This window comes from Balaenoptera physalus (genome assembly GCF_965194825.1).
Source record: "Balaenoptera physalus genome assembly, chromosome: 1".
Classification (NCBI taxonomy): Eukaryota; Metazoa; Chordata; class Mammalia; order Artiodactyla; family Balaenopteridae; genus Balaenoptera; species Balaenoptera physalus.
The window spans coordinates 29476280-29498802 of NC_138882.1; the positions used below are offsets into that span (position 1 = coordinate 29476280).

Sequence of the window (22523 nt, forward strand, 5' to 3'; positions counted from 1 at the left end):
AAGACAGCCTCTTCAATAAGTGGTGCTTGGAAAACTGGACAGCTACATGTAAAAGAATGAAATTAGAACACTCCCTAACACCATACACAAAAATAAACTCACAATGGATTAAAGACCTAAATGTAAGACCGCATACTATAAAACTCTTAGAGGAAAACAAAGGAAAAACACTCTTTGACATAAATCACAGCAAGATATTTTTTGACCCACCTCCTGGATTAATGGAAATAAAAGCAAAAATAAACAAATGGGACCTAAAGAAACTTAAAATCTTTTGCACAGCAAAGGAAACTATAAACAAGACGAAAAGACAAGCCTCAGAATGGGAGAAAATATTTGCAAACGAATCAACGGACAAAGGATTAATCACCAAAATATATAAACAGCTCATGCAGTTCAATATTAAAAAAACAAACAACCCAATCAAAATATGGTCAGAAGACCTAAATAGACATTTCTTCCAAGAAGGTATACAGAATGCCAACAGGCATATGAAAAGCTGCTCACCATCACTAATTATTAGAGAAATGCAAATCAAAACTACAATGAGGTATCACGTCACGCCAGTTAGAATGGGCATCATCAGAAAATCTACAAACAACAAATGCTGGAGAGGGTGTGGAGAAAAGGGAACCCTCTTGCACTGTTGGTGGGAATGTAAATTGATACAGCCACTATGGAGAATAGTAAGGAGGTTCCTTAAAAAACTAAAAATAGAATTACCATATGACCCAGCAATCCCACTACTGGGCCTATACCCAGAGAAAACCATAATTCAAAAAGACACACACACCCCAATGTTCATTGTAGCACTATTTATAATAGCCAGGTCATGGAAGCAACCTAAATGCCCATCAATGGACGAATGGATAAAGAAGATGTGGTACATATATACAACGGAATATTAGCCATATAATGGAACGAAATTGGGTCATTTGTAGAGACGTGGATGGACCTAGAGACTGTCATACAGAGTGAGGTAAGTCAGAAAGAGAAAAACAAATATCGTATATTAACACATATATGTGGAATCTAGAAAAATGGTACAGATTAACCGGTTTGCAAGGCAGAAATAGAGACACAGATGTAGAGAACAAACTTACGGACACCAGTGTGGGGGGGGGGAAGGGGGGGGATGAATTGGGAGATTGGGACAGTCATATATACACTAATATGTATAAAATAGATAACTAATAAGAATCTGCTGTATAAAAAAATAATTAAAAAAACATAGAGTGGGCTTCCCTGGTGGCGCAGTGGTTGAGAATCTGCCTGCTAATGCAGGGGACACGGGTTCGAGCCCTGGTCTGGGAAGATCCCACATGCTGCGGAGCAACTAGGCCCGTGAGCCACAACTACTGAGCCTGTGCGTCTGGAGCCTGTGCTCCGCAACAAGAGAGGCCACGATAGTGAGAGGCCCGCGCACCGCGATGAAGAGTGGCCCCCGCTTGCCGCAACTAGAGAAAGCCCTCGCACAGAAACGAAGACCCAACATAACAATCAATCAATCAATAAATCTTTAAAAAAAAAAACATAGGGTAGATCACAATGTGGCTAATAGTATTAATAGTAATAGTAGTAATAGTATTTCTTTATCCTATAAATTCCACCAATAGATAAGAATCAGGGATATGAATATCATTTTTTAAAGATGGACAGTGAAAGTGGTTGTTAAAAGCATATGGCAAATGGAAAAATGCTGGAGTAGTATAATTGGCTGGGATGAACTGTCTATTTGAGCCATCTGAAAATGTGACATCCTATTCAGTAATTCTGAGATAAAGGGACAGCTCTTCAAGAAACCACCATAGAAGAGGACAGCTAGCTAAAATTGCAGAACAAGCTGCCTGAAGGAGGGATTCTTCAGACAAGTGTTTGATGCCAAATGTGTGTCAGTAAGGTAAAATTCTATCTACAAAGGAGTATGTTAACAAAACCTGATTTTTGATTTTTGACCCTAGTACTCAAGGCGATTCAAGACTCTGCTGCTCTGGAGCCTCCAAGACTAGAGTGCCAAAGCAGATACATACAAAACTGAGATACGCTGCACTGAGGACTCAATGAAGAGACGTCCTAAAAAGCGTTAATTCTCTTTACTTCTGCAGCAGTCCTGGAATTGATTTTTTAATGTACATCTTACCTTATCCTAAAATGATTGTAAAATGGTTTATAAATCATACATCATACGATGATATTATTTAAAGAAAAGAGGAAGAGAGGAAAGGGAAAATGAGGTTCAACCAGTTAGATGAACCCAGAGGAAAGCTTGAGATGAGACACACAATCATTTTGTTTTTCAATCCAGCAGAAATTCCTATAAATGATGAAGTACCAGCTCTCATGGCAGAATAATTCTGTAGAGCTTTGTTTCTGGGCATATTTAATAAATTTAAAAACCAAAGAGACTTTAATTAAATGAATTATCTGTGTTAAGTAGAAAGTAACTAATTATAATAATTAATATTAATAGAAAGGGGTTCAGTACATAGGCAAATATGAATTATTACTATGTGTATATAGGGGATAGTCACTGTGAAAATTAAAAACAAGCTTATGTCATGTGGAAAATGTCCATATGAAATAACTTGTATATACTTTGAAGGGTTTATTATAATTTGGATGTCCACATTTTAAAATAACAAGTAATAATGTTTAGACATTTTCTATCTCAACACTGCCTCAGTTTCACTATCAATACAGCCACATATTTCTCATATGTCATATTGGCTATGAAACTGCATTCTAAAGGGTAAAATCTTCAAAAGCTATTTATTATGGTTATGGCTTATAATCATCACATGTAGGTCGTATACATTTAGAGTCTAAGTTCCATTCTTTCACATAGCTCCAATATAAATAGACCTGCGTATTGGTATATACAACTGATGATTTTGATGAGAGTCTTCTTGCCTATTTGAAGTCAATAAGTTTTGTAATATCACTGCTCAGTTTTATCTTTAAAATGCTAATAAGCATGTCTGAGCATTCAACAGATATAGCACCTTAATCTACTAGACTTAAAAGTACTCCACCCATGTGTGCTTAAGAGCATTCTACAAACTAGGTGTCAACAGTAATAAATTCACTGAATGATGAAATATTATTTTTTAAATTATAATTTATACCTATAAATATTGAATAGGAGTATGTAGTACATTTCTCTAAAGTGGGAATTAAACATGAAAGTATATGTCAGGCTGGAATGAAGTGTTAATATAAGGGTACTCTTATGACATTTCAGCTGTGAGTAAAGGAAACTGACGTGTCTCCAAGTTTCCAGCATGTAGCCTTGGTATCCAACTGTCACAGACATTGAAAATGCAAGGTGGTTATTGTTGCTATGACATTTTATATTTGTGTCATACTTCATAGGTTTCTAAAGAATTTTAAATATATGATCTTATCTTATTATTACAAAAACCCTGTGAGAGAGTACATAATAGACCCTAGATAGACCTAAAACCTAGACTATTATTTTGGCCATTTAAACCTGGCCAAATCCTTCCTTCACATATACCCTTTCCCTCACAGTACCCTTCCTTCACAGTACCCTTCCCTCACACCCACCCTGCCCTCACACCTATCTCAGGCTTTATATCACATTGCTTCAGTCAGAAATAGTACACTCTGTCAAAGCAACAGCAATAGAAAACAGCTTCAGAAGAAACAGAGTACAGCTTCTCGTATCACACAATTTAATGACCATATATTTTAAAATTTAGAACAAGATTACATAAAAGAGTAAAACAAAGGACTGCTAGAATTAAACAGTAAATTCTAAAAATAATAAAATATAGATATGCCCCTCTAAAAAAGCAGTGGTTAATCTTTTCCATATATTGTTTCTTTTTTATATTTGCTAACAGTTGCAAAGTAAATTCTCCAAACTATTTCCTCACTCACATTTTTCAAGTGAATAATAAATTAAAAAATCAGAATTCTCTCTGCCATGGAAGTCTCTCTTCTTCAGCCAAAATAATCAGAGGGAAAATAATTTCTTTTAACGTTTTACACTATTAGCAGGCCCTGCTCAGAATCTGTTTACAATATGTACTACTAAAATGACACAGTAAAATTAAAACATAGTTAGAAAAATAATGCTTTTGTCAGGTTGCAAAAGCTGATACTTACCAAAGGGGACAATTTTCGTCTTCTTGGAGATACCTCACTCTCCTTAGTTGCTTGTTGGCACAGCAAAGCTTTGAGTTGATTAACTATGGAGCAAAAGTGATGGATTTATTCACCTTATTTTAGATCCATGGTTTATTATCACCCATCTATCCATCCATCGATCTAACAAATATTGTTAAAATACGTATTATGCACCACAAAATGTGCTGCTGACTGGGGATACAAAGACAAACATAAGAAAACCTCTACCAGTTAAGAGCTAAGAATCTTGCTTATGAGCAAGAGGGATATAACTAACAGATATAAAACAATATAATAAGCTCTAGGTAGACCTAGAGCTATGCATAGTGCTATGAAGAGGAAGCACATAATTGTTTTCACAGAGAAGACAATACAGTGAAGGATGAACAGGAGATTACCGAGCAGAAAAGGGTGAGAAAAAATTCAGTTAGAATGCGTGGCTCATGCAAAGCATAGAAGCATGGCCATAGGTTGGTATGATTAGAACATGGCTTGCAAGATGGACAGCTGAAAGGAAAATAGAAAAATGAGGCTGGAGAGGCAGCTTGGATTCATCTTAAGGAAATACTGCTACCACATCCTATAGGCATCGAGAAGTCAAAGAAAAAAAAATAAGCAAGGGAATTAGATTAGCTGATTTGTGTTTCTCGACTAAAATCCTAGCAATAAAGGATAGACTGGAGTCATTACTGTATGGAGTTTAAAGAATTCACTGTGTGTCATTCAGGTCACGACTGACATTCACACTCACCAGCATGGCTGTGTTGCAGTTCACGCCAGGCATTCCCAGCATCCTCATTTCCTACACTGGTACTAAAAGAAGGATCCATTACATCTTCTCCAATAGTGACATCACCTTCTCTCAGGGCACGTTTCAATTGGTGAATGCTTCTACTGGCACGTTCTGTAACAACATGATGAAAATCAGGGCCAGTGAAATCTGGGCGACCAAAGGTACACTGACTCAAGAAGACAATTCCAAAAGGAAAAGCAATCATTTCTGATACTTCATGGGGAAAAAAGCATAGTTTTGTTTCTAGCTTGCTGAGGAACATGCCAGAGGAAGTGAGAGATTAAGTTCATGGGTTAGAAGTTAGACGTGATGATCTCTAAGGTCCCTGACACCTCAGTGATTGATATTCACTATATATAGCTCTACTGCTGAGGAGGACTGAATGGGAGAGCTTCTCCCCCCTCCACTCCTCCAAACAATAGCCTCACAGGGAAAGCACTATCCTAGCCCCTCAATGCCTAAGACTCCCCTACCCCTTCCGGAGAGGGGTGGGTGGGCAAAACTGGCAAAAGGGACACCACCACACCAAGTTCCTGCCCAAGGAAGCCTCCTTGTCCCTGTGGGCCAGATGTCCCTCTAGCGTCAAGAGACATATGACTACCTGGCCTAGTTTTGATCAAGATTTGAATAGCTGACGTGCTTACAGCGGCAGCCTCTGTAGTATAGTCGTACTTACGTACTGCTGGCTGACTACATCTTACATAGAAATTCTTGGTTAGTGTACCTGACTACCCCTAGGATTGAAGCTTAAACTCACTAGCACATACTTAACATAAATAGTCTAAAACGAAGTATTTTAAGGTATATTATTCTAGTAGTTCATCTCTAAAAATAGCCCCCAAAGGACCCAGCCTCACATCCTTGTCCTCTCCCAGGTTGAAACTCAGTGGGCCTGTAACCGGCACTAACCAAGAGATGCAATGGAAGGCACACCACGCCAGACCAGTCACATCTTTAAAATATCTGGTAGCTTCTGCTTCTACCCTCTCGGAACGCTGGTTTTTGTAAACCCCAAGCCACTAAGTAGGAAGTCTGGCTACCCTGCTGGAGAGATTGTGAAGAGGCAATGTGGAAAGGAAAGGCCCTGAGACCACCACAGCGAGAAGGAGAGAAGCCCAGCCCCACTAACAGCCAGGTGGAGTCTCCCGATGACTCCAGCGCCAGAGGCCATCTACCTACAGTGGCATGAAAGAGACCCGAAAATTGCCCAGCTTGAGTCCAATTAACCCACAGATCTGTGAGAGATACTACAAATGCTTTTAGTTGTTGCTTTCTGCCATCAAGCTTTAGAGTGTCTTGTTAAGCGGCAATAGATAAGTGAAATAATTATTCAGTGAAATAATTTTTCAGTGAAATATTTACCCAAAAACATCTTCAGCAAAGGATCGAAATCTTACATTAATAACAGAACTATACTAATATAGTAATAGTATACGGTACTATATGTTAATACTATACTATAGTAATATACTAATGACGCTGGTGATGACATTACTAATAATTCTACCCCACTTTATGGATATTTTACATGTATGACAACTGGAGAACCAGGCAATCAATTGGTAATTTCATTAATTAAAGTCTAGTTACTTTTTCAGGTTTAAATTTGTTATTTCTGCTAATCTCTTATGATTAAATTCTCCAGTTCCAATCTAGAAAACAGTAACTATAACAAACAAAAAAATGTTCCTTGCACATTAGAGCTGAAACCCAGATTTCAGTCATCATTTTCAAATTTTGACATCTGTATTTGAAAGTTATTTTTAATTCATAAATTTACCAAATATTTACATATATCTAACATAGAGATTTATGTCAGAAAAAGATGAATTCCCATGCAAGTTCATGTATAGCTATTATCTATTTCAAATGGATTCTATCTAAATAATTCTTAAGATTTTCAGAGGAGATCTTTTTCTAAGTAAAAACTTTCCCTAATTCAGAGCAACACATAACAATGATGCCAATGAAGTTCTTTCTTTCTTCTGACCAAGGCCCTTCCTTGACAATTATATCTATTTCGTCTTGTGTACTCAGGAGAAAAAGCTCCTATTCCTTGCTACCTACATGGGAACCCTAAAAAAGCTATAAACCAGCTATCTTTTCATTACCAATCATGGATGGAAATATATTTATAAACATGTTCTACAGTATCTTGAAAAATTGATTATACTTCATCCAAGCTCATTAATTTAACAGTCTGAAACCAGAAAAAAATAACCGTAACTTAATAGAAAAAAATATTCTCCATCTATCTTACAAAATCTCTAATATAGGTTCTTTGCTTACAGCAACTCATTTTCTACCTTGATTAAACTAAAGAAAACAGGTCTTTTAGGTCAGGGTTCAACAGTGAAATTCTACTACTAACTACACAAGAGACCCAGGGAATTTACCACTACAATTTTCTCCACATCAATCCTGTTTCCACGCAGACCTTTCTCTGACTGGCATTTGGTATTGATAACTAACCAAGCCTGGTCTCCTTTTACTCCTCATGAGTTTAAAAAAGTCCAGATAGGATGCATTCCTGGTTTTAGTAAAATGAGAAGCAGCAATAGTTTTTCAATAACTCAGTATTTTCTAAAGAGACTTGTTAAAGAAAGGAAAATCAAAGTGTTACTTGATAAGCAATTTAGTTCACACACTTATGCACTTATCCTTACTGCATCCATTAAAAGGAAAGAGATGGTTTCAATTACACTATATATGTGCTCTGTGGAGCCATCAAATGACTTCATCTATAAGACAAAGGATAATTATTTATTTATACGTAATCTGACTAAAAGCTAATAAGCGATATTAGGAAAAGGAAAGGAAATCTGAAAAAAACTGTATAGCTGTAAATCCTTATAGGTAGACTTCTTTCATTAGTTTATAATGATGGCAGAGCTTTATGAGCCCATTTAATCCCTTTCCTAATATTGTTTAATCTTTTAGAATTTTTAACATTCAAAGATTATGTGTTAAATTGCACTATGAAAATAGTATTATGTGAAATAGTAATATATTGAACTCAACAACCATCCCAAAGAAAAGTGATTACACAAGGTTAGGGGCTTTTTGCAACAAGTGACTTTAGTTGTTAGTATCAGAGATGAAGAGAAGGAATTTGTAAGAACTGTGTCCTAAAACTAAAACTAAGGAGGTAAGTGATATTTTAAAGTCATTTCAATACTACATTTCAAAACATGCTAAATGTTTTTCAAATATATATGTACTAACATAATTATACACTGCAACAGAAAAACAGAGTTAATCCTGAAGAATAACAACACTCAGATCTTTCAAGACAGATAAAACCCCGCTGCTCTTCAACTGGAGCCATTGCAACTGAAGGCCCCATAATCCTTATTAAGAACACTGCTCCCCAGATGCAGTTATCTGCTGCTTACATGTAAGGAAACCAGACTAGACAGGAGGTTCCAGTTATGGTTGCCTATCCCACTGTTAATGCGCACAGCTTTATCTGTCTATAAACAAGAGATGGAAAGAATACTCATTTCCTCTTCTATCCTGAGAGGACAGTAAGAGATTTCACAATACATCCTGGTTTCTTCTCCCCAGCACCAACTACGGGCTGAATATAAACTTAATAACGTTCTACTAATTTTGGGGTTTTTTTTTGTTCTTCTTTCTCTAATGGCTTTAGGTGTAAGGTTAGGTTGTTTATTTGAGAGTTTTCTTGTTTCTTGAGGTAGGATTTTATTGCTATAAACTTCCCTCTTAGAACTGCTTTTGCTGCATCCCATAGGTTTTGGGTCATTTTGGGTTTTGTTTCATTGTCATTTGTTTCTAGGTATTTTTGATTTCCTCTTTGATATCTTCTAGTAGCGTATTATTTGTCTCCATGTGTTTGTATTTTTAAAGTTATTTTTTCCTGTAATTGATATCTAGTCTCATAGCATTGTGGTTGGAAAAGATACTTGATATGATTTCAATTTTCTTAAATTTACCAAGGCTTGATTTGTGACCCAAGATATGATCTATCCAGGAGAATGTTCCATGAGCACTTGAGAAGAAAGTACATTCTGTTGTTTTGGATGGAATGTCTTATAAAACTACCAATGGCATTTTTCACAGAACTAGAACAAAAAATTTCACAATTTGTATGGAAACACGAAAGACCCTGAATAGCCAGAGCAATCTTGAGAAAGAAAAACAGAGCTGGAGGAATCAGGCTCCCTGACTTCAGACTATGCTACAAAGCGACAGTAATCAAGACAGTATGGTACTGGCACAAAAACAGAAATATAGATCAATGGAACAGGATAGAAAGCCCAGAGATAAACCCACACACATATAGTCACCTTATTTTTGATAAAGGAGGCAAGAATATACAATGGAGAAAAGACAACCTCTTCAATAAGTGGCACTGGGAAAACTGGACACCTATATGTAAGCGAATGAAATTAGAACACTCCCTAACACTGTATACAAAAATAAACTCAAAATGGCTTAAAGACCTAAATGCAAGGCCAGACACTATAAAACTCTTAGAGGAAAACACAGGCAGAACACTCTATGACATAAATCACAGCAAGATCCTTTTTGACCCACCTCCTAGAGTAATGGAAATAAAAACAAAAATAAACAAATGGGACCTAATGAAACTTAAAAGCTTTTGCACAGCAAAGGAAACCATAAACAAGACTAAAAGACAATTCTCGGAATGGGAGAAAATATTTGTAAACGAAGCAACTGACAAAGGATTAATCTCCAAAATATGCAAGCAGCTCATGCAGCTCAATATCAAAAAAAAAACCCAATCCAAAAATGAGCAGAAGACCTAAATAGACATTTCTCCAACGAAGATATACAGATTGCCAACAAACACATAAAAGGATGCTCAACATCACTAATCATTAGAGAAATGCAAATCAAAACTACAATGAGGTATCACCTCACACTGGTCAGACTGGCCATCATCAAAAAATCTACAAACAATAAATGCTGGAGAGGGTGTGGAGAAAAGAGAACCCACCTGCACTGTTGGTGGGAATTGATACAGCCACTATGGAGAACAGTATGGAGGGTCCTTAAAAAACTAAAAATAGAACTACCATACGACCCAGCAATCCCACTACTGGGCATATACCCTGAGAAAACTGTAATTCAAAAAGACACATGAACCACAATGCTCATTGCAGCTCTATTTACAATAGCCAGGACATGGAAGCCAACTAAGTGTCCATCAACAGATGAATGGATAAAGAAGATGTGGCACATATATACAATGGAATATTACTCAGCCATGAAAAGAAACGAAATTGAGTTATTTGTAGTGAGGTGGATGGACCTAGAATCTGTCATACAGAGTGAAGTAAGTCAGAAAGAGAAAAACAAATACCGTACACTAACACATATATATGGAATCTAAAAAAAAAAAAAAAGGTTCTGAATAACCTAGGGGCAGGACAGGAATAAAGATGCAGACGTAGAGAATGGACCTGAGGACACGGGAGGGGGAAGGGTAAGCTGGGACGAAGTGAGAGAGTGGCATGGACATATATACACTACCAAATGTAAAATAGATAGCTAGTGAGAAGCAGCCGTATAGCACAGGGAGATCAGCTCGGTGCTTTGTGACCACCTAGAGGGGTGGGATAGGGAGGGTGTGAGGGAGGCGATATGTGGATATATGTATATATATAGCTGATTCACTTTGTTATAAAGCAGAAACTAACACCATTGTAAAGCAATTATACTCCAATAAATATGTTAAAAAAAAGAGGCATGTTTTATATAGCAGAGCTGCATTTAAAAAAAGAACATGTGACACATATATACAATGGAATATTACTCAGACATAAAAAGAAACGAAATTGAATTATTTGTAGTGAGGTAGATGGACCTAGAGTATGTCATACAGAGTGAAGTAAGTCAGAAAAAGAAAAACAAATACCATATGTTAACACATATATATGGAATCTAAAAAAAAAAAAAAAAAAGTGGTTCTGATGAACCTAGGGGCAGGACAGGAATAAAGGCACAGACACAGAGAATGGACTTGACACGGGGAGCGGGAAGGGTAAGCTGGGACAAAGTGAGAGAGTGGCATATACACACTACCAAATGTAAAATAGATAGCTAGTGGGAAGCAGCCGCATAGCACAGGGAGATCAGCTCGGTGCTTTGCAACCACCTAGAGGGATGGGATAGGGAGGGTGGGAGGGAGACGCAAGAGGGAGGGGATATGGGGATATATGTATACGTATAGCTGATTCACTTTGTTACACAGCAGAAACTAACACAACAATGTAAAGCAATTATACTCTAATAAAAATGTTAGAAAAAAAAAGAAAAGAAACAGTGGCAGAGGGAAAAAGAGAAGAAGGTTTTTAATTAGAAAAATATGGATTCAGAGGGTGGGTGTGTGGGCAAGATGGACAAAGAGGGTCAAAAGGTACACATTTCCAGTTATAAAATAAACTATGTCCTGGGATATGATGTGCAGCACGGTGACTATCATTAATAATACTGTGTTGTACATTTGAAGAGTAAATCTCAAACGTTCTCATCACAAGAAAAATAAAAATTAAAAAATTAAACTTAATTAAGAATACAAACACAAATACAACCTCTGAGTCCTACAGGATCATATGAATATAAATGTAAGTAAATACTATTTCTGCTGGTCCACTATCCAAATATCAATCAATACAATGAGCACTGAAAAGGTTACTAAGCTGCTGACTGCCGACAAATTTAAGTCTGTTTTATTCATTTTTGTAATCCAGTTGCTCTACTTTCTAACTCCTAGCTCAACACTGAGCCTCTCTTCATGAAGATGCTTTTGAACAAAAGGCAAATATGTCCCTGTCTAGGAAGGATCATCACTTATATACGTACTATGGATTACTGATGTCTACATTCTCCATCTGTACTGGGAGATGTGAACAAGAATTACCCTGGTGACAGGGAGGCGGAACCACACCCAGTGAAGTGCTCAGCTGACTCTGAGAAAACATGCAATGAACCATATCTCCCTAGGCCGAGCATGAGATGAGCTGCAGTTCTTAAAACACGCTTAAACCAGGACAGATAAGCAGAAAAAGGAAACCATGGCAAGATAGGAGACACATGTGTCTGTCCACACGTGACTGGGCCTCAGGTAGTTCAGAATATTGTTGTCACTGTTTACTAGGGAATTGACAGGTAGTATGACCAAGATAAAAACAGCATAATCCAAAATCAGAGAAAAAGAGCTTTGTAAACGGCAGTTATAATAATGAAAGAGATTAAAAGTAGTGTGCAGAAACTACAAAATCTCAAAAAAAGTACTATCATAAGACTCTAAAAGCTGAAAAATGTGAAAATGGTTGGTGCCAGGAGTGAAAGATAATCCGAACAGGAATGTAAACATCTTAAGAGAGCAGTGTCTAGAAGATCATTAATGATGGATGGATGTTGGCAAATCAAGATTGACAATATGCATTACAAGGGATACACCTGGTATTTTTTTGGCACCAACTGAGAGGACTTATGCACCTGTCACTCTCCTGATAAAGAAGTAATCCTAGCCAGACTGGCAGAACTTAGGTAAAATTATCAGCCAATACAATCTGTATCCTTAATTGTAATTATTCTCAAGTATGATTCTCACAAAGTAAATGTTATGAGCAATGCCTTGCTACTTCTAGATCATGGTTCTCAATCTTAGCACTATTGACATTTGGACCTGATAATTCTTGAGTGTAAGGTGATGTGTTGTGTTTGTATAGCAGCGTCCCTGGCCTCTACCCACTAGATGCCAGTAGGCTCCTCCCTGCCAGTTGTGACAACCAAAACTGCCTCTGGACATTACCAGATGTTTCCTGGATGGAAAAAAAGTCACCCTGGTTGATAATTGCTGGTTTAGATTAATAAAACAAGATAGCCCGCGTTCGGTTTTAAGGAGAGACTTCCCACATTGCTACATTGTAACTACAGGCACCTCTTGATGAAAAGTGGTCAGGACAGTGAGCCATCCTGCCACTGTGGTAGGCAGTGCACAACCCATGGCCATCACTACCATGAGGCACTTCTGATCCACGTATCTGGAGTTGTTATATCTACTGTAATTAAAAACTTGAAATTCATATTTAGTTTCATTTTGTTTCCAGGCCTAATACATGAAGCAATAGTTGTACTCTAAGGCCATATTTCAGAGCTACTTTAGGTGATCCTTCCTTTAAATATTCCAGTGGGCTTTGATGAAGCTCTCCATAATCAAGGTTGCTTTAGCAAGTACACAAGCGCATGTCAAGCTACCTTCCCTACTTTTTGATCCTCAAAGTAGTATCACTAAGTGAAAAGGTGGAAAACCTTAGCAAGAACTGGTGAAATGATCAGAGTTTAAGTCTTTTAAAAATCCCAAGAGTTAATATAATTATTCTCAGTATCTCAAAAACTTGAGAACATCTTCATCTCTTTTTTCTGTCCAAACATTTCCAACATGTGAAAATGCCCTTACAATCTCATAACACTGAACCACTGTTTTGGTTCTACATTATTTCAGCATGACTATTTACTTGTAAAACACCCTTTTTGGGCTGCTAAATCCTGTCTTTTGCCTATTTTACCTCATTAGTAGTAGGGAAGAAAAAATGGAATTCTACAAGCTTTTTGTTATTCTGGTAGAAGAAATGGTCATAAAAGTTAAAACTACTAAGAAAAACCATATTAAGTATATAAAACAAAAAATGAATATATGTAATTTAAATTTTATCAGCAAAAAAGTAAACTCAAATGTTTACAAACTTCATTTGCATTACCAATCCTTATTTATTAATAGCCAATAGTTCCATTTCTTTAATTTTTAGAAAAGAGAGATATGTTTCAGTCTGCACTAAAACACCAAAATAATCTTCTCATTTCATAATAAATGCTTCCAGAGCCTTTATTACATTGCTGCCTGTCTTGGTCTCAATGAGGCTGATAGTTAAACACATAAGCAAACATTAGCTATAGAGAATATATGTGTGTGCATAAATATATACTATATATGGCAAAGAATATTTTAAAATTTTAGAAAACATTTAAGAAAAGCAAAAACAAAAAGAAGAAGAAATACAAGTTTGATGAGTAAAACTGAGAAAAAGAGGAACTTTTACTTAAGTAGTTATACACAGGTTTTCTTAAGTCTGCCAAAGGTCCTGATGATATCACTTCTGGTTAATTCAGTGACCAAACTATTGACTAGTAAGATTAACACTGGCTTTCCACAGATGTGAGTCCTTCTGCGGAATGAAAAAAACACTTTGTAGGAATTGGAAAGATGTTCTATATTTTACTTGTGTACAATTGGCCCATCAATATTATCTTGTTTTATCAAACTAGATCAACTTACAAAGAAAAGGATCACCCCCCCCCAATTTTATATTTTCTTCCCATATTCAACCTCTCACTTTCTATGAACCTAGTTCCTTACTCTCATTTTTATAAGACAGAAACAGAACCTTTGTCATTCATGTGTTCCAATCCAGTGTTGATAGAAGGGACGTTACAGATCCAGGGGTCTGAGGTAGTGCCTGAAGGCGAACCAAGCTCTCATGTGTTTTGCTTGATCCACACAGTATAGGACAAAGGGATAAGAATAAGAGAAAGGGAAGGAAAAAAAAGAGGGAGGGAGCAAGAAAGTAACTGGAATGTTTTTAGAAAAAGCATAAAATGCCCAGTTTGGCCAGAGCCTCACCATTCCCTAGTGTCTTCCACTGACTCCATCACATATTTTGTCATCTGCTTGGCTCCTAAAGGCAATAATTCTCTACCTAGTCCAAACTTTTCATATTCCAGATGAGGAAACAAGAATCCAAGAACAGTTTATTAACTTGCCTAAGGTAACATACATGGTTATTAGAAAAGCAACAGTAAGAGTTGTCACTTGGATCCTAGTTCCACATTCTCTTCTCTGAATCTATCATACTCTTCCACAAATTCAATCTAGAGCCTAAAACACCAAAATGTTGAGAGAAAAAGGAGGAACCAGCATATAAAATGTATATAGAAAGTAAATGATGTATTCCTGTCTCGGTATAAGTTTGTTCCATTTCTTTATGCCCACCCAATCAAAGGTGGCCAAGAAGTTGGAGAATAGGTGAGTCATGTATACAGGTATAAAACTGTATCCATAGCTAACACTGCAGCAATAGACGAAACGTGATTCAGTTTTTAAGGCTGGGGCACTGAATTTCTAACAATTTCTCTCCTTCTTTCTAACATCATATCCCTACATTCAAGTGTACAAAATTTAAAACAGCTTGAATTTCCTGTTATTCTGGTTTTCCTGACCCTTTCTTGGCTATAAATTCGTTTATTTTATACCTCATGACCTTGCACTATGATGTGTTGAATTTAAATTAGAGGAGGGGTAGTTGCTATTCTCCCCAGTTATCAATATAATTCTGTGAGTCTTGAATTTTAGATGCCCAAAGAGTGAATGAACACCTAACCATATTGCCAGAAGACCTCCCAAGTCACTTCTGGTTCTATATTAAACTCTGTGACTCCCAGGATACCTGGGATATGCCCACTTTACACCACACTGAAAACTTTCAGATCATCTACTATGTAGGAATAATATTACAGATCTGTGGGGCAATGAAGTTTTCTAGTTTTTCTGCCAGATCTCTTACTTTGAAGAAGTCTTTCAACCACTTCAGTTCTTACAGTGGGGGCATAGACAATCCAAAGCAGGAGTCATCCTTAGAGGGTGACTACATCTGAAAGGCGTCAGGGAAAGAATAAGAGGTGAGTGTAGAGCCTGTAGATGGGCTCTCTATTTCCATGGCTGCTCTAGGGTCATCAGACTCAAGGAGAGGCAAGAATTCTGCTTAAGTTTTAAAAGCAAGAAAGCAACATTGACTCAGCTTTTCACATCAGAACTTCAAATTCTTCATATACTATAATAGTACCAAAAATTGTGTTTAAAGTAAAGAAATGAGGAAAAGCTATAAAAAATGAGAGACTATCATGGGAAAATTATAAAAGCATTTTGCATTTTTATATGCCCACTTCCTCGCTAAATACAACTGAAAGAATTAGTAATGATTACATGTACAGTTATTTAGAAACCAGAGGAATAACTTGTGAGGAAAGACCAAGAATACCTATTACCTTTTCTTTAAGCATGAACTAGACAAGACATTTTGGGGAAGTAATGGTGGATAGACAAAACCAAAACAAAACAAAAGAACTTTAAATTGCATTTTATCTGACTGCATAGTAACACAATTCTCAAGTTATTAGGCACAAAACGCTTAAAATAATGAAATTTCATATACAAAATAATGCCACCATACTGTGTTTATTCAGAAACACACATTTTGACGTTAAAGGGAATTATCCTATCTAAAAGTGGTAATTTATATGTGTGAAGTGAAGAACTTCTGATCGTGCTTCACTTCAGTATTAGTTCTGTTTTGTTTCCTTCCATAAGCTATTATATAAACTAAATAAACCTAAAAATTAAAATGCTACTTAATAAACAATAAAATAAGTCCTGAAAACCCGTGAAAAATTTCAAGTTTCATTTCTTGATTCATTGTTAAAACTATCACTAAAAATTAATAAAAAACAAACTTTAACTTTTTTCTCTGCTTTATTTGCTCTTGATTATAAATGTTTTCACTACTTTATATTGTTATAACACTAAATTTTAAATTTATTTTAAAATGAATTATCTTTGAATAAAAACTCTTCACTCTATAATTACTGAAAGCAGTATCGTGGGTATTAAATATAGTACTATAACAGTTTGAAATTAACTACTGCATCAAATCTAATATTAAATAGCCTCTAATACTTAAATAAAGGTTCAAATTAAGGTCAAAGGAGGAGAAGCACTAGGAGAAACATAATGGAAAACAAGATTTTTTTACCAACCTCAAAAATTAAATGCCACTGGTATTACTGTGCACAGTATTTTTCTTGCTTTCAAATGAAAAGTTAGAAGTGGTTATTTCTGTATCTAACAGCTCTTGAAACATCAGTAGGCTGATGAAGGTATTCATTCAGACCAATTATTTTATTCTTGCAGTTTGAATACTGAGAATGTTGACAGTTTGTAACACTGTTGACAGATGGAAACAATAAATAATAACCCTTTCAAAGTCTAGACTCACTAGAAGATAAATTTGCTAATCTCCTTGAAAAATCTTCACTTTGCTACAAGTACCAATTATAAATAGAAGCTAACATTTAATGAGTGCTTATGTACCAAGCACTGATCTTTACCCTTCTTTTTTATCATAGTAATCTGTAATTATTTTGTTTATCGTGCTTCACTGCATTAATCCAGAGGCTCCCTGAGGACAGTCACGTTGTCTAGTTCCTTATGGTATCCCCAGCATTTGGTATGTCTAACATATAGTAGGCACTAAATTAATGAGTCAGTGTTTTAAATGCTTTAAATATTTTTTTAAGCTGTTGGTCATGGCCTAAATGGTTAAGAAAATGCAAAAGAACAGAAAGTAGAGTGAATTACATCTAGTAGAATAAATATTCTTTAATGAAACTTTTCTTTTAGTCTATATGTCTATGTCCCATATAAAATATATTTCTTGCTTATGGCTAAGATTAAAAAACAAAAAAAAAGCCTGAAATCACTGCTTTATGTGAATTATTTTATTTGCTCCTCACAAGAACCCTGTAGACAATATCATAACTTCTACTTTAAAATAAGAGAAATGAGGTTTCTAGATGTTATATATGATGTTCAAGATGATAGAGCTATCTACAAGTGTATCACTTCTACAGATACTCATAGGGTACTATAGTAATAAAATCTGAATTAACTAAAAAAAGTTTCAGTAATAGTAATTGTAATATGATTAATAAAGAAAAGTATAGGCTTTTAAGGCAGACAGGCCTGACTGAATCTAATACCTGGCTCTGCCACTAACTAGCTGTGTTGGCTTTGGCCTAACTTAACCTCTTTGCACCTCTATTTCCCCATGTGTAGAAGAGGGACATTCATAAGATTGTAAGTTTTAAGTGATTTTTAATGTATGTAAATAGCCTAGACCACTAAATAGAAGCTGTTGTGATTAAAATAATTATTAGTGTTTTTTTTTTCCTGGTCCAATAAGTCACATTCAATCCACTACACCACAATTTTAATGTGTAAAAAGAGCGCATCAGGAATTTACTGGATTATAAAGAGAAGTATGGGAACTGGGCAAAACTGGCATTGAGCCGTCCAAGAGTTTCTGCGGGCGTCGGGTAAAAAAGACGCCCAAGATCAGGCAGTTGGTTCAGGTAACTGTGGGAATCAAGGGAAACAACGTTGCTTAAACGTAAAAACAAACACAACTATTTAATCTTTCCACAGCAACATCCATCTTCTTCCTCTGCGTTCTGGCTAGGGCCGAACCAAGGTGTTAGGAAACGCACCTGGTCAGCTCCCGCCCATTAGGCCCTGCTATCAAGGGGCTAGGGCACAGAGATTCCGAGCAACTCACCCCGGAGACTCCGCTGATACTGCCCCAGAATCTCCTCCAGGGCAGAGTTCTCCGGGGACTTCGCCATGAACACACTCGGGGCCCAGAGATGGGAGTTGCGTGGGGAAGTGTCCAGTGTTCTCCCCTCGGAGAGCAAGAGGCCTCAGCCTCCGGAAGGGGCCCACCGACTTCCTGCTGCTGCTGTCACTGGGGAGCACAGAATCCCGGACGGAGCTCTCCGGACTCTCCCCACCCACGGGCCCCCGTGGTGGACGTCGGAAGTTGTAGTCCGCAGTGTCCGGGCCTACAGTGTCGAAGTTCCTAAGAGCCCTCCCAATGACACTACAATTCCCAGAGGGCAACGCGCTCCAAGCTCAAGCTTTGGCGGTTTGGCGGCCAGTTCCGGTTGCCAAGAGACTCCTTGGAGGCTCCGCCCATTTCGGTAGCCCAGCCAGGCTTAGTCCTGTCTTCATCCCATCCTGCTGTCTGGACCACCTAACTGACAGAAAGGGCTCACTGAAAGCCTTTCCTCTTCTAAACTCGCTTATATGTAGTTGATCCTTGACCCTTCTCAAGAACGCAAATAACAAGCTCAACACCCTTCAGCCGCAACATCTGCCAACACCGCCAAATAAATTCTCAAGAAAAAGAAGCTCTGAATCTCCCAAACAGCGTAGATCGTGAAGGCGGCTGACACTACCAATCTTAGCACGCCCAGCGACCCGACCACAGCTTGGAGTTGGCGCACTGCCAGCTGGGAACTGTAGTCCTTGCCGGTTGCGGTCCCAGCTAAAGCCCGGGTCCTCTTCATTGTTGAAGCTGGTCTTTGGTGTACGCCTGCGCAGTCGGCAGCTGGAGAGGCCTGCGGGTGAGACCCCCCCCCCACACACAACCCCTTTTCATTGTCTGTGCTTGGCGCCTGCGCAGTAGGAGTTCGCAGGGACAGGGCCGGACCAGGGGTAGGGCCGGGCTCCTCGCCCTCTCCCCGGGCGCCTGCGCACTGGGCGGCCGCTCCTTGCCGTTACCGCTATGTGCGGAGCGTGTGCGGAATAACGTTATTGCCCAGCGGCGCCGAGGGGCCGAGAGCTTGACCGCGGCGGCGGCGGCGACGACGACAGGGTGGGGGAGGACGCTTGCGAGAGACTCACGGGACGCGGCGCGCCCCGCCCCCCCGTCCGGTCCCTCTCAGCAGTGAGGGGTAAGTGATGCGCTCCGATGCCGTCGCCTCCGCCTTTCCACATCCTTCTCCTCGGGTTTGCAGCGGGGGCTCGGGCGCGGCCCGCGGCGGGAGGGGTTGCGGGCCGGTGGCGAGGGGCGCTTCCCTGAGGCTTCGCGCGCCGCCCCCGCCCCGGACCTGGGACTCGGCGGGGGCGCCCCTCCCCCCCCACCGTCCCCCAACCCTGCGTCCCCGGGCCCTGCGGCCCGGCTTCCCCTGCAAGTGTCCACGTATTGAGTCGTCTCTGGCTCTCCTGGCTTTGTGCAGCCCCCTCCGCCCCAGCAGTTTGCAGGGGTGCGGGCGGAGCAGCGGAAGGAATGGCTGCGCTGCTGCTGGAGAAGGGGTTTTCCCGATCGGAGCAGCTCCCAATGTCGATTCTTTTTGTGTGGTTGGTTTTAGTGTGTGGGGCGGTTTGGGGTGGTCCGGCGAGGAGCCTTTCGGACGCGGTGGGAGGGCGTGGAAGACGTGGTGTCACGCACCCCGCCAGGCGACAGCACCCGCTCAGGCTGTGGCTCCGTAGTAACCCGGGGGAGGAGAGAGTAGCTTCCTGTCGACTTCATTGTCCTGAGATTCAAATGTGGGCTTTGGCATGGGTCCCTTCATTTTATGTAAGGAAAAGAAAAATTAGCAGCTGCCTAACAAGGGGCGGGAAGATGTGGGATTTGTACCCTAAGTCATAGTATCTGTTTTTTAGTGTTTAGCGGAGTTTTACTTGGAGAATGTAAGCTCCTGGAAGACAAGGACAGTGCATGTCCAAGCATTGCCAAGGTGATCAATATAAAATTACTAGCTCACGATGAAGAATGGACCAGGAAGGGCCTGACGACGAAGCTGTTTGTGTAGCAGGAAAATGAACCAGCAGAATGTTTTTTCATAGGGTGGGTAACACATTCACGTTCCTAAGGGAATAGGTTAGGATACATCTTTCCGTTTTGTTTTTTTGAGCATTCAAAATAAAACATAGGCCTGGTACATTTCTGTTTCTGAATTTTTTATTCATACTTTTATCCTCTTAATGAAAATTCACCCAATTGGGAGAAATGTGGTGAAGCAGATAACATACTTGATTGAAAATACATCTTTTAAAATGATTTGATTATTAAGCTTACAACCGTTTGCTGGCGTTAAAACAAGCAAAAGAGAGATTAAAGCAGGATGGGGAGGAGCAGGTGGAGGAATGATGTGAGAGGAGAGAGTGACATTATGAATACGGTATCCAGATCTTCACTGATATAACCCTAGCTGGGTATGCCGCAATGATTTAGGAATTCAGCTCTGGAAATATTACATTGCAAGTTGCAAACCATATTGTATTTTTCTGCCATTGTTCTTTAAAAAGTAAAACCAGTGCTGCTTTTACTTTTTCCTAACTTTGCAGATATTGTAGAATTTTGGTGTTTTAAAACTGAAGAGTCTAAATGCATTTGACAGAGAAAGAGGAAGACATTAAAACTTGGAAAGTTAACTGACTTGGCTGTCCAAGCCAAACTGCTAATGAAAGGCAGAGTCAAATAAAACCAAGGTCTCTTCTGCAGTGTGCTCTTTCAGCTGTGTCCCCTAGTCCCCCTACCCTGTGAAAATTTATGGAAAGCTTCTCTGCATGCTCTTTGAGTTGTCTGTGACAATCAAGTTCATTGATACCTCATAGTTGTATTAGTCTAGTCTTTTTCTTTTGATGTGAAAGTAATAACTCTAATGAAGTGGAACTATAGTTTTATAAATTAACTTACTGATATAGGAAGAGATGTCTTAACATGGACTTTTCATAAAAATGAAAACTGTTGGAATTTTTTCCCTACTTCTTATCAGTAACCATATTTTAATAATATTTTCTGCTATTCGGTAGTATTTTATAATATGATCAACTCTATAAACTGTGAAAAATGAAATTGCTACATAACAAGAACCCATGAAGTTAACTTTTCTTCAGTTAATGAATTTTATTATTTTCAATTTAAACAAGAGCTTACTTTTTGAGGAAAAAATTCATGTTGAATTTTTTTATTAAAATTGAATTTGTGCTCTTTTATTAAGTTGATTTTGCCATTAAGTGCTTTTTTGTTGTCTTATACTTTTTATCCCTTAATACTACATTGTATTTTAATAGACTTTTTTTTTGATAGATCTTTATTGGAGTATAATTGCTTCACAATACTGTGTTAGTTTCTGTTGTACAACAAAGCGAATCAGCCATATGCATACATATATCCCCATATCCCCTCCCCTTTGAGCCTCACTCCCACCCTCCCTATCCCACCTCTGTAGGTCATTGCAAAGCACCGTGCCGATCTCGCTGCGCTATGCTGCTGCTTCCCACTGGCTAACTATTTTGCATTCAGTAGTGTATATATATTGATGCTACTCTCACTTTGCCCCAGCTTTGCCCTCCCACCCCCACTCCCCCGTGTCCTCAAGTCCATTTTCTGTGTCTACGTCTTCACCTGCCACTAGGTTCATCAGTACCATTTTTTTTTAATTTTTTTTTTTAGATTCCGTATATACGTGTTAGCATATGGTATTTGCTTTTCTCTTTCTGACTTACTTCACTCTGTATGACAGACTCTAGGTCCGTCCACCTCACTACAAATAACTCAGTTTCATTTCTTTTTATGGCTGAGTAATATTCCATTGTATATATGTGCCACATCTTCTTTATCCATTCATCTGTCAGTGGGCATTTAGGTTGGTTCCACGTCCTGGCTATTGTACATAGTGCTGCAGTGAACATTGTGGTACATGTCTCTTTTTGAATTATGGTTTTCTCAGGGTGTATGCCCAGTAGTGGGATTGCTGGGTCATATGGTAGTTCTATTTTTAGTTGTATTTTAATAGACATTTTAAAAAAGAATTAGTATATCTCTTAAATTTCAGTTTACTTAAAAAATAATCTGTAATTCACCATGTGGAATTATATTAAATCAAACTTGAAGTGTATTTTACT

The 22523-nt window shown here is 38.4% G+C and overlaps 2 protein-coding genes across 36 annotated transcripts in view; one reads left to right on the top strand and one right to left on the bottom strand.

Moving 5' to 3' along the window:
* The window catches only part of SDCCAG8 (SHH signaling and ciliogenesis regulator SDCCAG8), a 263302-nt gene extending 244708 nt beyond the window's left edge, over nucleotides 1–18594 (bottom strand). For all 11 annotated transcript variants that reach the window (XM_082470278.1, XM_082470276.1, XM_082470274.1 and 8 more), the window contains exons 1-3: nucleotides 18388–18594; nucleotides 4904–5056; nucleotides 4132–4214 (exon numbers count right to left, since the gene is read on the bottom strand). In XM_082470278.1, coding sequence (XP_082326404.1) covers nucleotides 4132–4214; nucleotides 4904–5056; nucleotides 18388–18454 — 303 coding nt within the window. In that variant the 5' untranslated portion in view covers nucleotides 18455–18594. The remainder of the gene's footprint in view (nucleotides 1–4131; nucleotides 4215–4903; nucleotides 5057–18387) is intronic.
* A 510-nt stretch (nucleotides 18595–19104) lies between these two features.
* The window catches only part of CEP170 (centrosomal protein 170), a 144357-nt gene continuing 140938 nt past the window's right edge, over nucleotides 19105–22523 (top strand). For 18 of the 25 annotated variants that reach the window (XM_082469971.1, XM_082469979.1, XM_082469960.1 and 15 more), the window contains exon 1: nucleotides 19270–19564. The gene's annotated coding sequence lies outside the window, so the exon portion shown is untranslated. Of the gene's footprint in view, nucleotides 19235–19269; nucleotides 19565–20276; nucleotides 20461–22523 lie in introns of those variants that run through there. The other 7 variants (XM_082469965.1, XM_082469972.1, XM_082469973.1 and 4 more) reach the window with 3 other exon arrangements.